The sequence below is a fragment of the Oryctolagus cuniculus genome, chromosome 6, assembly GCF_964237555.1.
Source record: "Oryctolagus cuniculus chromosome 6, mOryCun1.1, whole genome shotgun sequence".
Taxonomy (NCBI): domain Eukaryota; kingdom Metazoa; phylum Chordata; class Mammalia; order Lagomorpha; family Leporidae; genus Oryctolagus; species Oryctolagus cuniculus.
The window spans coordinates 95,469,954-95,482,539 of NC_091437.1; the positions used below are offsets into that span (position 1 = coordinate 95,469,954).

A 12,586-nucleotide genomic window follows, 5' to 3' on the forward strand; every position below is an offset into this window, starting at 1 on the left:
CATGAGCTTTTTGGAGATGCCTCTTCCTAGCAGGAATGCTACTATTATGTAGACAGAGATAGTAACTGTTCTCAGGGAGCTCAGACTTCAGAGCTTTGCAAGAATGAAGCAAAGAATTAAACCAAATAATTTCAGATCATGTTAAGTGCTACCAGGGATTTAAGGAAAACTAACATAATTAAACGTGAGTGGGTGGAGAGGATTTGGTTCTCCTGTGCAAAGAGAGAAAGCCTCTCCAAGAAGGTGGCATAGATGACTGTGTAACGCATGGCCTCTGTGGTCTGGACCTCAGTTCTGTCATCTGTGAAACCAGCATAACAATGACACCTGCCTGACAGGACTGCTGTGAGGATTCCTGAGCTAACATATGTAAAGCTCTTGGGAGAATGCTTGGCATGCAGTAGGGGCCATAGAAGGGTGAGCTAGGCTTCATATTGTTGCCACTAACACATGCTTTATGAAGGCCCAGAAAAGTGTGTATTGAATGCTATATGTGGTTATGAAACAGAACAACTTAAAAGCATATAGTTGGGGCCGGCACTGTGGTATAGTAGGCAAAGTCTCTGCCTGCAGCGCCAGCATTCCTCAGGGGCACCGTCGGTTCAACTTTCGGCTCCGGCTCCCTGTTAATGCACCTGGAAAAGCAGTGGAAAATGGCCCAAGTACTTGGGTCCCTGCACCCACATGGGAGACCCAGTAGAGTCTTCTGGCTCCTAGCTTTGGATTGGCCCGTCTCAGGCCTTGGCAGCCATTTGGGGAGTGAAGCAGTAGTTGGAAAACTTTTCTCTCTGTCTCTCCCTCTCTCTGTCTGTAGCTCTATCTCTCAAATAAATTAATATATATATGATATGTATATATATATATATATACACACATTCATAGTTTCTTATATAAAGAAACCCTGGAAGGCTACACAAAAAAATGAAAACAAGTGGTTACCTGGGACATATATTTACTTGGAGAGTAGAAATAAGTAGGTGCATGAAGGAATTGGGTTAGAACAAAGCTTTTGATTGTATTTTATGTTTTTAAGCTATGTGAACGTATTACCTATTCAAAACAATATATTGAAATCCATACATGGGGGAGGCATTTAGCCTGCAGTTAAGATGTCCACATCCTGCACTGGAGCACCAGGCTTCTTCCTCTAGCTCCCCTTCTGACTCCAGCCTCTGGTAATGTGCAACCTGGGAAGCCACAGGTGATGGCACAAGTAGTGAGGCCCCTGCCACCCAAGTTGAGACCCAGACTGAGTTCCTGGCTCTCTGCTTTGGCCTAGGCCAGCCCCAGACATCATGGGCATTTGGGGACCCGAACCAGCAGAGAGGAACACTCACTCTCTCTCTTTCTACCTCCCCCATCTCTGCTTGTCAAATAAGTAATAATAAATAATATATACATTAAAAAAAAAACAGAACAGTCTCATTAAGCCAACAAGTATTTCTTCCTCATCTTCCATAATCAAAATGCTATGGGAGTCACCCTGGGAGAGCAGAAAGGGATGCAGAAGGAGGTGAGACCCCGGTCTCTGCCCTCCAGGAGCGTGAGCCCCCCAGAAGAGACAAAGCAGGCAGGGAGAACAGCAGGGCGGCAGGACCCAGGCTGAACTCAGCACAGAAACAGAACTCACTTCTCCCTTCCATCAGACTGAGGCCAGAGTTACTTACCCTGTTGTATACGGGATGTTTATGCCGCCTAGATTAATACTTTCACATCCAACAATAAACAGGGTTGAGAAGCACAGTAAGGACACACCACTGCAGATCATGGCCAGTTTTGCAGATTCTCGGGCACCGAGTTTCAGTTTTTTTATAATGTAGCCTCCTAGCACAATGCCGACACCAGCACTGGGGACAATGATGACGCCTGGAGAGAAGAAGAGTAGAGGATTAATTTGAATCAGTGTGCAGGCGTGTTTGTCTTTTCCAGTGGTTCTGGTTCTACTTGTTCATTAGCAATGAAGACTCCAAAATTACCATAATCATCAAATCTTCAGTGTGCATGATTTGATTGCATAATAATATTTTCAATACCCACAGTCAACAAAGGAGTCATATCAAGACAACACAAAAAATTCTTACAAAGCAATAAAGACAAACAGCCCAGTGGAAAAGTGACAAAAGTTGAATAGGCCCTCCACTGAAGAGAAAGTCCAGGTGACCAATAAATAGATGAAAGTCTCTCAACCTCATTACTAAGAGGTAAGTTCAGATTAAAGCTCCTGTGAAATACCACCCAACGGGCTGGCACTGTGGCGTAGCAGGTAAGGCCGCCGTCTGCAGTGCCGGCATCCCATATGGGCACCAGTTCAAATCCTGGCTGATTCACTTCCAGTCCAGCTCTCTTCTATGGCCTGGGAAAGCAGTGGATGATGGCCCAAATCCCTGGGCCCCTACACTCACATGGGAGACATAGAGGAGGCTCTTGGCTTCGGATTGGTGCAGCTCCAGCCATTGCAGCCATTTGGAGAGTGAACCAGCAGATGGAAGACCTCTCTCTCTCTCTCTCTCTCTCTCTTTCTCTGCCTCTCCTTCTCTCTATATGTAACTCTTTCTAATAAATAAATAAATCTTTAAAAAAAAAAAAAAGAAATACCACCCAACACCAAGCATGATGGTGTTGATGCAAAACTATGGTAATATTGCATGTTGGCAAAAATACGGTGCTGGGAGCTCTCCACACAGTGAGGGGGTATACATTTCAATGGGCACTTTGAAAACAGACCAGGCAGAGTTCCATTCCTAGACCCATACCTGAAGAAACTCATGCACATGGGTGTCAAGAGAAGTTTAAAAGAGATCTGAAGCATCCCACTAGCCAGAACAGGAATAATGCAAATGTCCACCAATGGATTTTTTATACGTAATATTTCATATGATAGACTACTTCTATATAGCAATAAACAGGGAGTAACATGGCCACCCACAACTACGTGGATGCATCATACAATAACAATGTTGAGTGGAAGAAATAAAATGCAGCTGAGTGCACTAGACATGATTACATTCATATAAAGTTCAAGAACTGGTAAAACTGAACTGTGTTGTCTAAGATCATACACTGGCAGTGCCACTAGAGAAAGCCCAGGAAGCAACTGCCACAAACGCTAAGGAAATCGGGGAAGAGCTGGTACCAGGAAGGGATGTGGGTGCTCCTCTGCTGCTGGAAATCCCCCACTCCACTACCTGGGTAAACAGACATTGCTGTGAACAGCGTGTTTGTGTCCACCCCATTCCTGTGTGAGACCCAAACCCCACAGTGGTGGTATCAGAGACTGGGGCTTTGGGGAGGTGATCGGTCATGAGGATGGCAGCCAGAAACACAGCGGTGTTTAAGAGGTCTAGGAGCTCCCTTGCCCCTTCCATTGGACAGTGAGAAATCGGCCATCTATGGCCCAGGAAGAGGACTCTCACTGGATATCACATCAACTGGGCACCTTCATCTTGGGCTTTCCTCTAAACGTGTGAAAAATAAAATTGTATTATTCATACACCACACCATCTGTGGTAATTCTGTTATAGAAGCCTGGTTGGACTAAGATAGTTATGCAAGTGTTCATGGTCCAATTGTTCATCATCTTTAAATTTTGATTAATGCACTTCTGGGTGTGTTGTATTTCACAATAAAAAATAAAGAAATAGTCATGGCGCCCCCCTCCCCAAGAAGCTTATCATCTAAAAGAGCAAGATGTGGGTTAATGAACGATCAGCATACAATAAAATAACTAAATACAGGGAAAGAAACACCTGAGTCCTCCCTGGAAGAAATCAGCAAGGGCTTCTCATACCTGGCTGCATTTGAGCTGATCCTGTCCAGGTGAGACAGAATCTGCCCAACAGACCAGCAAAGAGAAACTATCCTGCACTAAGGCAAGGAAATATCAGGAAGCAGAATTGAGGTTCAGAGCTGTCCAAAGTATTGGGAGCATGGAATACAAGGGACCTAGGGAGGAGGAGGAAGGAAGAGGAAAACCAGAGACCGTGTAAAGGAACCTATGCTGCACCTCTGAGCAGTGGGAAGCCACGGAGAACTCGCAGCCAGGTCAGATGCAATGGGAATTGTGTATTATAAACACCACTTTTTTTTTTTTTTTTAAGAAAAAGGATTGGTTGACTGATTTACTTGAAAGGCAGAGAGACAAAGGGGGAGAAACAGCGAGAGAGAGAATTTTGTATCTGCTGGTTCACTCCCCAGATGGCTGCAACTGTAGCTACCACCATTACAATGGTGTCATAGAAAATCAAGGAAAGATCATTTCAAGATGGAAATGAACAATGTCATCATTGCTTATTAGAGAAGTCCAATCAGCAAGACTGAAATGAGACAAGTGAGTCACTGGAGATGCTGGCAGGGGCAATTCTAAGGGTGTCTTAAAGGAAGAAGCCAGACTCACATGGGCTGAAAAATCCGTCACAAAGATCTAGAGACTGGGAGTTCACACCACTCTTTCTAGAACTTTGTGGAAAAGAAGCAGGGCTTTGGGTCTAAGAGAGTGAGGCCCAGGTAGAGTTAGGGCTTAGGGGAGAGGGCTGTCTGTGGGCCATGATGCAGAGGGAGCATAAACACACTCGTACACTGAGGAAAGCAGAGTGACAGGGAAAAGTTTAGTTAATGACTATGCAAGATCCTTGAGAAGTCAGAACACAGACTCAGCCAGTAGCACAGACAAGGGGCTTAGCCCTGCACAGGGAGAGACTCCTTCACCCAGGCTACAGCAGATAATGCATCATCAAGTTGAGTTACAGTTCCACAAATATTAGATTTTTCTATTTTCCTACTTTGACTTTATTTTGGAGACAAAATGCAATATGTATTCTAACAGAACATTTGAAAAACATCAAAGTATGAAGGAACAAAATCCCCCGGCTTAGTTTCTGGCATATCTCATTGAAGCCTTTTTTCCTTAGAGAACTGATAACATGCTATAGATTTCCTTTTACAGCTTTGGATGGGGGTGGGGGGGGGCTGGGGAGTGGAAGGGGTTTTCATGCTATTGAAAATAAAACCAACTCTTGGACGGAAGGGATATTGAGAACACTAAATGAAGCCAAGAGTTGGAATAGCCATTGTGAGAAAGTGAAGTGAGAACTCAGTAAAAATATAAGAATTTTTTAAGGTTGGTTGGCATGTCCCAGGGGCCAGACAATATCAGGTTCCAGAAATCCACAGCTGTGTCAGTCAGTACATATGTTGGATGACGGGTTCCAGAATGTTCGCCAGCCCACTTAAGGAAACTGGGGAAGAGCATTAGATTAATTTACACCTAAGTTTTGCCTGAAGGTTCATCTTGTAATCCTCACTAAAGTCCTATAAGATCAGCCATGGCCCTTTTACAGGTGAGGAAACAGGAACAGCCGTGACTTGCCAGGTAGTGCATAGTGCAGCAGGGAGAGGCCTAAGGAAAACTGGCCTCTGTTCCCAGCCCAAAACTTGGACCACGTGACCACAGAAGCCCCCGCAGGGCACAAAATCCCTGGAATTGTGTAAGTAAATTGACCAAAGCTCTTAGGGCAAGATGAGCTCATTTGGAAACAGCATCATGGTTTTAGTGGGTAAAGCCATCGCCTGCAATGCCAGCATCCCATATCGGCACCAGTTCAAGCCAGCTGCTCCACTTCCAATCCAGCTCCCTGCTTATGTGCCTTGGAAAGCAGAGAAAAATGGTCCAAGTGCTTGAGCCCCTGATATCCATGTGAGAGACCTGCAAGAAACTCCTGGCTCCTGGCTCCTGGTTTTGGCTTCCCATAACCATGAGCAGTGTAGCCATCTGGTGAGTGAACCAACAAATGGAAAATCTCTCTCTCTCTCTCTCTCTCTCTCTCTCTCTCTCTCTCTCTCCTCTGTAGCTCTTTCAAATAAATAAATTAACATTTTTTAAAAAAAGATGAACTGGTTACTAAAATCTCCTCCTCGTTAAAAGACTAGCACAACAGGTGAACAACATGATGAAAGAAGCAAAGATTTACATTTAGCATGAAAACAGCCCATTAATAAAATTGCCGTTCTGGTGGAACAATGTATGGAGTGACAGGTGCTGTGCCAGAGCCTCAGGATGGCAAGGGAGCAAGGCCACACTCAGAGCAGAGTTGTGGTCAATCAGCAGGGTCACGTATGTGACTATGCACCCTAATAGCATGCAGCTCTTCACCACAGAAAATGTGGCACCAGTACACTGGGGGTGCATCCAACACGGTGAGGACGCACGTAAGTTTCACCTGCTGGGACCCTCCACCCTGCATCTGAATCTCCCGCATCTTCCAACAGAAGGGCCTGACCAACCAACCCATCACACTAATGTGTAGATGCGCAGAACTCTTGCGCAGGAGACAGGACCCAAATGTTGGGCTTCACAGATTTTAAACGTCCTGAGATGAGCAAGGAAGATCTGGGCGGCGCGCCGCTTGCCGGATCTTAGCTTAAGTCCTCATTCCTGGCTGGTGCCCTCCTTCCCTTGGTTCTGGCCCGAGACCCGGTTCTCTGAGCCTCTGAGCTGATCCCACCCAACCTCCTGGCCCCAGCGGGTCTGTCCTGCGGTCCCCAAGTTCCTGCTCGGCGCGCCCTCTAGTGGTCAAGTATGGGGAGCGCAAGGGACTGCCAGGTAGGGAAAAGGCCATCAGTTGGTGCCCAAGGACCAATCTGGGATTTATGAGCGGGACAGAGCATGGACAAACAGGAATCTGTCCTGCACAAAGCCTGGGGGCCCGGATGTCTAAGAGACAAATCCAGGTAAGAGTGTGGGCTCTGCAGCCAGAGTCCCTGAAAGTATCAAACCAGTTAAGACACATGAAAGTCTTAGAATAGCGTAACCCACAGTACACACTCAATAAATGTTATCATCATCATCTTTTTAAGTATGAACATCTTTATTATCTGTCCAATATTAACAAATTTAATATTTTCAACATAAATTGGAATTATAGCCGGCGCCGCGGCTCACTAGGCTAATCCTCCGCCTAGCGGCGCCGGCACACCGGGTTCTAGTCCCGGTTGGGGCGCCGGATTCTGTCCCGGTTGCCCCTCTTCCAGGCCAGCCCTCTGCTGTGGCCCGGGAGTGCAGTGGAGGATGGCCCAGGTGCTTGGGCCCTGCACCCCATGGGAGACCAGGAAAAGCACCTGGCTCCTGGCTCCTGCCATCGGATCAGCGCGGTGCGCCGGCCGCAGCGTGCCGGCCGCGGCGGCCATTGGAGGGTGAACCAACGGCAAAAGGAAGACCTTTCTCTCTGTCTCTCTCTCTCACTGTCCACTCTGCCTGTCAAAAAAAAAAATTGGAATTATAATAAAGAATTATATAAAATATCATATACATATAAAATTTCTATATGCTATGTTATCTATAGGATTTGAAATTAAGCAGCCTAAAATGTCCTAACAGGAACCTTAGTGTAGTCTTTATATATAAACCACTGATATTCAGCTACCGTGTACTCTAAACACATAACCCTCTGCAGTTAGCTATATGTGTATGTATCTGACTCTAAAGAGCTCACTGCAGCAGTAAGGGCTGACAAAGCAGAAGATTCTGCTTGGTTCGTGAAAGCTCTGGAAACACCCTGTAGGTTTTCTGTTGAAATATTTCACCTGCTTATTTATCCAAGTAAATTGATGTATTCATTGCCATACATCCTTTCTTTCTCTATGTCAAGCACTATCACTACAAAAATTTACATTTGGAAGTTTTTACTCTGGGTCCTGACACTGCTTATCCTTATAAAGGAATCAAAAATCTTTATGAAAACAATATTCATTTAATCAACAAATATTAAAGCTGAATTTTCCCTCTCTTCTGCACTTTTTGTCAATATGTGGACATTCTCTGCACTGTAAACCTACATATAAAATATACTGAAGCTTAGATAAAGCATGATTTGGAGCAGAAGAAAACCTTGAACTGAAGGAGAAGAGGACAAAACTAGGGAATCTATTCACCATCAGAGATGTTTTAAGGGCAGGGAACTTGACCGTGCCGCTGCTGCTGCTGCTGTGAGCAACCGAAACAATCTGCTTTTGCAGTGCCCGTGCTGGCTCCTGTCACCAGGCTGTCACCCTCTGTGGTGCTTACTTCTCTTTCTTCCTGTAAGGTTCCAGATGCCAGGGGGAGCACATTTTCATTATCTTCCTGCCTGTCTGCTAGGGTCAGGTGAATGTATGGATGAATGAACAAATGCTTGCATTAAATTAATACATTAATTTGAGAGAGAGAGGCAGAGAGCTCCCCTCCACTAGCTCACTCCCTCCACTAGCTCACTCCCTCCACTAGCTCACTCCCTCCACTAGCTCACTCCCCTAACCGTCTGCAACAGTCAGGACTGGGGCCAAGGCGGGGAGCTGGGAACTCAGTCCAGGTCTCCCACATGGATGGCAGGGACCCAATTACTTGACCCAGCACCTCTGCCTCCCATGCATCAGCAAGAAGCCAGAACTGAAATCAGAGCTGGAACTCAAGCTCAGGCACTTCGATATGGGATTGGGTGTCTTAACTGTTAGTCCAAATTCCCACCAAAATGAACCAATTCTGTTATTTACAATTTATTATATAAAATCTTTAAATGACTTCCTAATTCATTTCAGTTTTCAATTATTCCTTTTACTAGGCTATATCCTATTTTACAAATAGAAAATTTGAGAGTTTATTTAAACTTGCTGGAATCAATTTAAAACTGACAGGCACTCAATATCTCAACAATGGTGCCTAAAAAAAACTCACTTTCACCAGAATTCTGAATTGAATTTTGTTCACAAAGGCTCCAGATGCCAAACCACCAAAGGCAGTGTGCAATGTCCTGTCTCTGTTAGCCCTTTCCTGTGGCGTGACCGCCGGGCTGCAGAATGGCCCACTCTGGTGAGCTAAGTTAATACAGATGGATTTGGGGATTTCAGGATCTTGAACATCTTCATGCTCTTTACTCTAGATTCACTCTCCCTTTCTAGGTTTTCCACATCCCAAGTTTTCTTTAGTTAAGTGGCAAATAAATGGCTTGCCAAAGTGACTCTGGAGGAGCGAGAGAGGAGGGGATAGAGGAAGAGAAAAAGGAAATATTAGATTCTTTGAATTGTGTGTATGAACTCTGTTGAATCTGTTCTCTTTGTATTAATATCACATTAACATGAGAATTGTCTTGTAATTATTATGCATTGCTGAGAATCTAATATATTAATAAATTCCTTTACAAATTTTTAATGTAGATATATAAAGAAAAATGACTGTGAATAAACAAGCAGTATCATTGGAAGCCATTATGGTATCCAGGTTCTGCTGCTGTGTTTGAAGAAAAGAGCTGGGTAGGGAGGAGAAGAGAGAAAGCCAAAGATGAACATCTGGAGAAGAATGAAGTACAATTCATTCATTCATTCATTCTCCTCTCTCCTCCTCCTCCACCCCTCATCTTCTTCCTGTATGGACCCATGTGTACACATATGCACACACTCACACACACGCTGAAATTGATTGAGTGCCAGGCACTGTGATCACTAACCTCTGTATAGGATTTCATTCAGTTCTCAAAATTGTATGGGTTTTGATACTCTGAAATCGAAATGTGTCTTACAGTCAAGCCTAACCTTAGGGCACGGTCTGATCAGACACATTTTCCGTGTATGGTAACTCACAATCGCGTGCATCATCCACAGTGCTCTGCAGGGGAGGGACTGTAGCATTCTCTCCACACCACAGGTGAGGAAACACATAATGAACAGCCAAGCACAGAAACCAACTCAGGTCTAGTTAACTTCTCAGAAGCCCATGCTTCTGACTCTGTGATACAAAATAGAGGTTTTCCCTTTGCCCTTTTAAGTGTCTAATTTCTTGCACAAACATTGTTTTGTAGGAGTTAACATCAATGCGTGTCAGAGAGGACAATTAAAAAGAATATTTAAAAAGCCCCATTGAAGATAGCAAATGTTGAATGGCCCAAGAACAGACAGCACAGTCAGGACACATGCCCACTAACTTTATATAAATCCACAAAGTATTAAAGCATGATATCTCGCTTTCTCTTTCATCTCTCTGTCTTATTGTTGTGAAAAACCTCAGATGTCCCTCACCATGAACTGGGAGTATCATTAGGATTCACTTACGGCAGTTTTCTCTTAGAATTTCATGGCTCTTTCAAGACAGACTGGATTATTTCTTTAAATCCTTACCATTTCAGTGTAACTTCAAGTCAAATGGTGCAGAGGGCTAGCAAAATCCCATCTGGACTTTAGGAGAAGCAGTCTGTGTGTGTTGAGATGAGTAGCGCGTGTCATATCAAAGCTACTAATACGTCATGTTAAGCGTACAAGTGCAGTGAAAGAACATACAGGAAGTTGTTGGAGGGATTCTCCTAAGGAAGAGAAGCCGCTGGGATAGCTGACCTATCACAGGACTGCTAGGGACCTCACCCCTGTCCAGGCTCAGAGGAGAGACCTCAACAACCTCAACTTCCTGTCAAGTACCCCATGACGGCTATGGTGTGGCTCAGATGAGACCACTTGCTGATAACCAATAGAAAATGTTCTGAAATTTCTTCCAATAGCCTTGCTGAAATTATTAACAAAAGGCTTTCAAAGGAATTATATGCTTCTAAAACCTTGGCCCCAATGACTTCAGTGTGCAAATATCTATATAAAGCCCATTGTTAGCACCTCCTAGGGCAAATGGGTCTCACCCACAATAACACTCTCTCCAGCTCCTTGCCAACACCAGGAGACACTGCACGAGGAGAGAAATATGAGAACCCCACTCACTGGGAGTTGAGGCTTTGGGAGCAGTGAAGAAAAGGGAATAAAAAGGAACATTCAACAGAGAAAACAACCTCGCTTTTCATTTCAGGTTTCTGCACAGTTCTGCCTGACATAATGCATAAAAGCAGATGCTGGGCCGTGGCATGGAGGGGACTGAGGCATCGAATCAAATTAATATTTAATCTTTTGTGACTTACAAACCTAGAAGCGTTTTCTGCAGGCAGGCAATAGCACCACTCAGGACAAAAACAACTTGAAATGATGAAATGCAAAAACATCAGCGTGTTTACTTCCATTCTGCCCTGGCTCTGGGGGACCAAAGGTCGCGGGTTATGAGCAAATACACTGCAAAAGGAGAGGGAGGGGCAGAGGCAGGCAAGGCCTTTGGAAGGGAACATTTCACAGGAGAGTCACGGTTCCTTACTAACTTTCCAGTTATCAAAATCAGCCTCAAACGGAGACTTTGGTGTCAGGTTACTGGACCTGGTTTCCATTCACAGAGGCAAAGCTTGCAGATGTGGGTCTGTGCCAAATGCAAAACCCTCTGTGGAGCCCCTTCGGGCAAGATCCATTTTCTGTCAGCAGTTTTCACCTTCTCCTCTTTCCATTGTTGTCCAAATCCAGCAGCTCTTGGAGCTTTCCCATCCAGAGGGTCGGTCCTCGTTACACCCAACGATAGCTGAGTTGCAAAAACCTGACAAAGCTATCCTTCCCCTGGGAGGAGTAAGCAGATTTGAAAAACTCTGAATAAAGATTTGAAACAGCTTGTGCACACCTAAGCCATGCCTGTTTGCAGGGCCCTGGCCACAATCAGGCCAGGTGGAGAGTTTTCTCTTTAGAAACCATATTAATTCTGCCAAGCAAATGCACAAAGGGGACCAGAGCAATTGCTTCGCAAATATAATTACTAATTTGAGCAGTTGTGGTTTTTTTTTGTTTTATTTACTTGATAGCTTTATTGGGCCATAATTCACAAAGTACACACTTTGCCTCTTAAAGTACACAGTTCAATGTATTTTCGCATGTTTACAGACATGTGTAAACATCATCCACATTTCAGAACATTTTTATCACCTTTACAAGAAGCCCTGTACCCATGATCTATCACAGCCATTTGCTCTTCATCCCCCCTCTGCCACTCCAGCCCTAGACAATTACTCATCTGTGTTCTGTCTCTGTAGGTTCACCTATTGCAGCTAAAAGGAGACGTACAATATGTGTGTCTGGCCTCTATCATTCAGCATAATGTTTTCAAGGTTCACCCATGTTGAAGCATGTGTCAATTCTTCATTCCTATTTATGGCCAAATAACATTCCACTGTACACATAGATCATATTTTATTTATCATATTTTACCATATTTTATTTATATGCCCCAACTGATGGACATTTGGGCTGTTTCCATTTTTTGGTTATTATGAATAATGCTGCTATGAACATTCATGAGCACGTTTTGTGTGGGCATATGTTTTCATTTTTTTTGGCTATATGCCTAGGAATGATATTTCTGGATCATATGTTAACTCTATGTCTGAGGAAGTGCCAAACGGTTTTCCAAAGTTGCTGCAGCATTGGACATTCCCACCAGCAGAGTATGAAGGTTCCAATTTCTCCACATCTTCACCAATATTTACTTTTATAATAGATAATGTTTGACTATCACCATTTAGTGGATATGAAGTGGTATCTCACTGTGGTATTGACTTAAATTTCCCTGGTAACTAATCAGGTTGAGCATCTTTTCCTGTGATTATTGGCAATCTGAATATCTTCGTCACAGAAATGTCTATATAGAGCCTTTTCCCTTCTTCAAACTGGCTTATACAACTTCTGATTATTAAATTGTATGAGTTATTTATATGTT

At 44.1% G+C, this 12,586-nt stretch overlaps 1 protein-coding gene across 3 annotated transcripts in view; it reads right to left on the reverse strand.

Moving 5' to 3' along the window:
- SLCO5A1 (solute carrier organic anion transporter family member 5A1) overlaps positions 1 to 12,586 on the reverse strand; it is a 183,987-nt gene that overhangs the window by 29,483 nt on the left and 141,918 nt on the right. For all 3 annotated transcript variants that reach the window (XR_011389128.1, XM_051844559.2, XM_002710462.5), the window contains one exon: positions 1,668 to 1,866. Coding sequence is in view for 2 of the 3 variants with exons in the window: in XM_051844559.2 (XP_051700519.1) it covers positions 1,668 to 1,866 (199 nt within the window). In the remaining variant the exon portion in view is untranslated. The remainder of the gene's footprint in view (positions 1 to 1,667; positions 1,867 to 12,586) is intronic.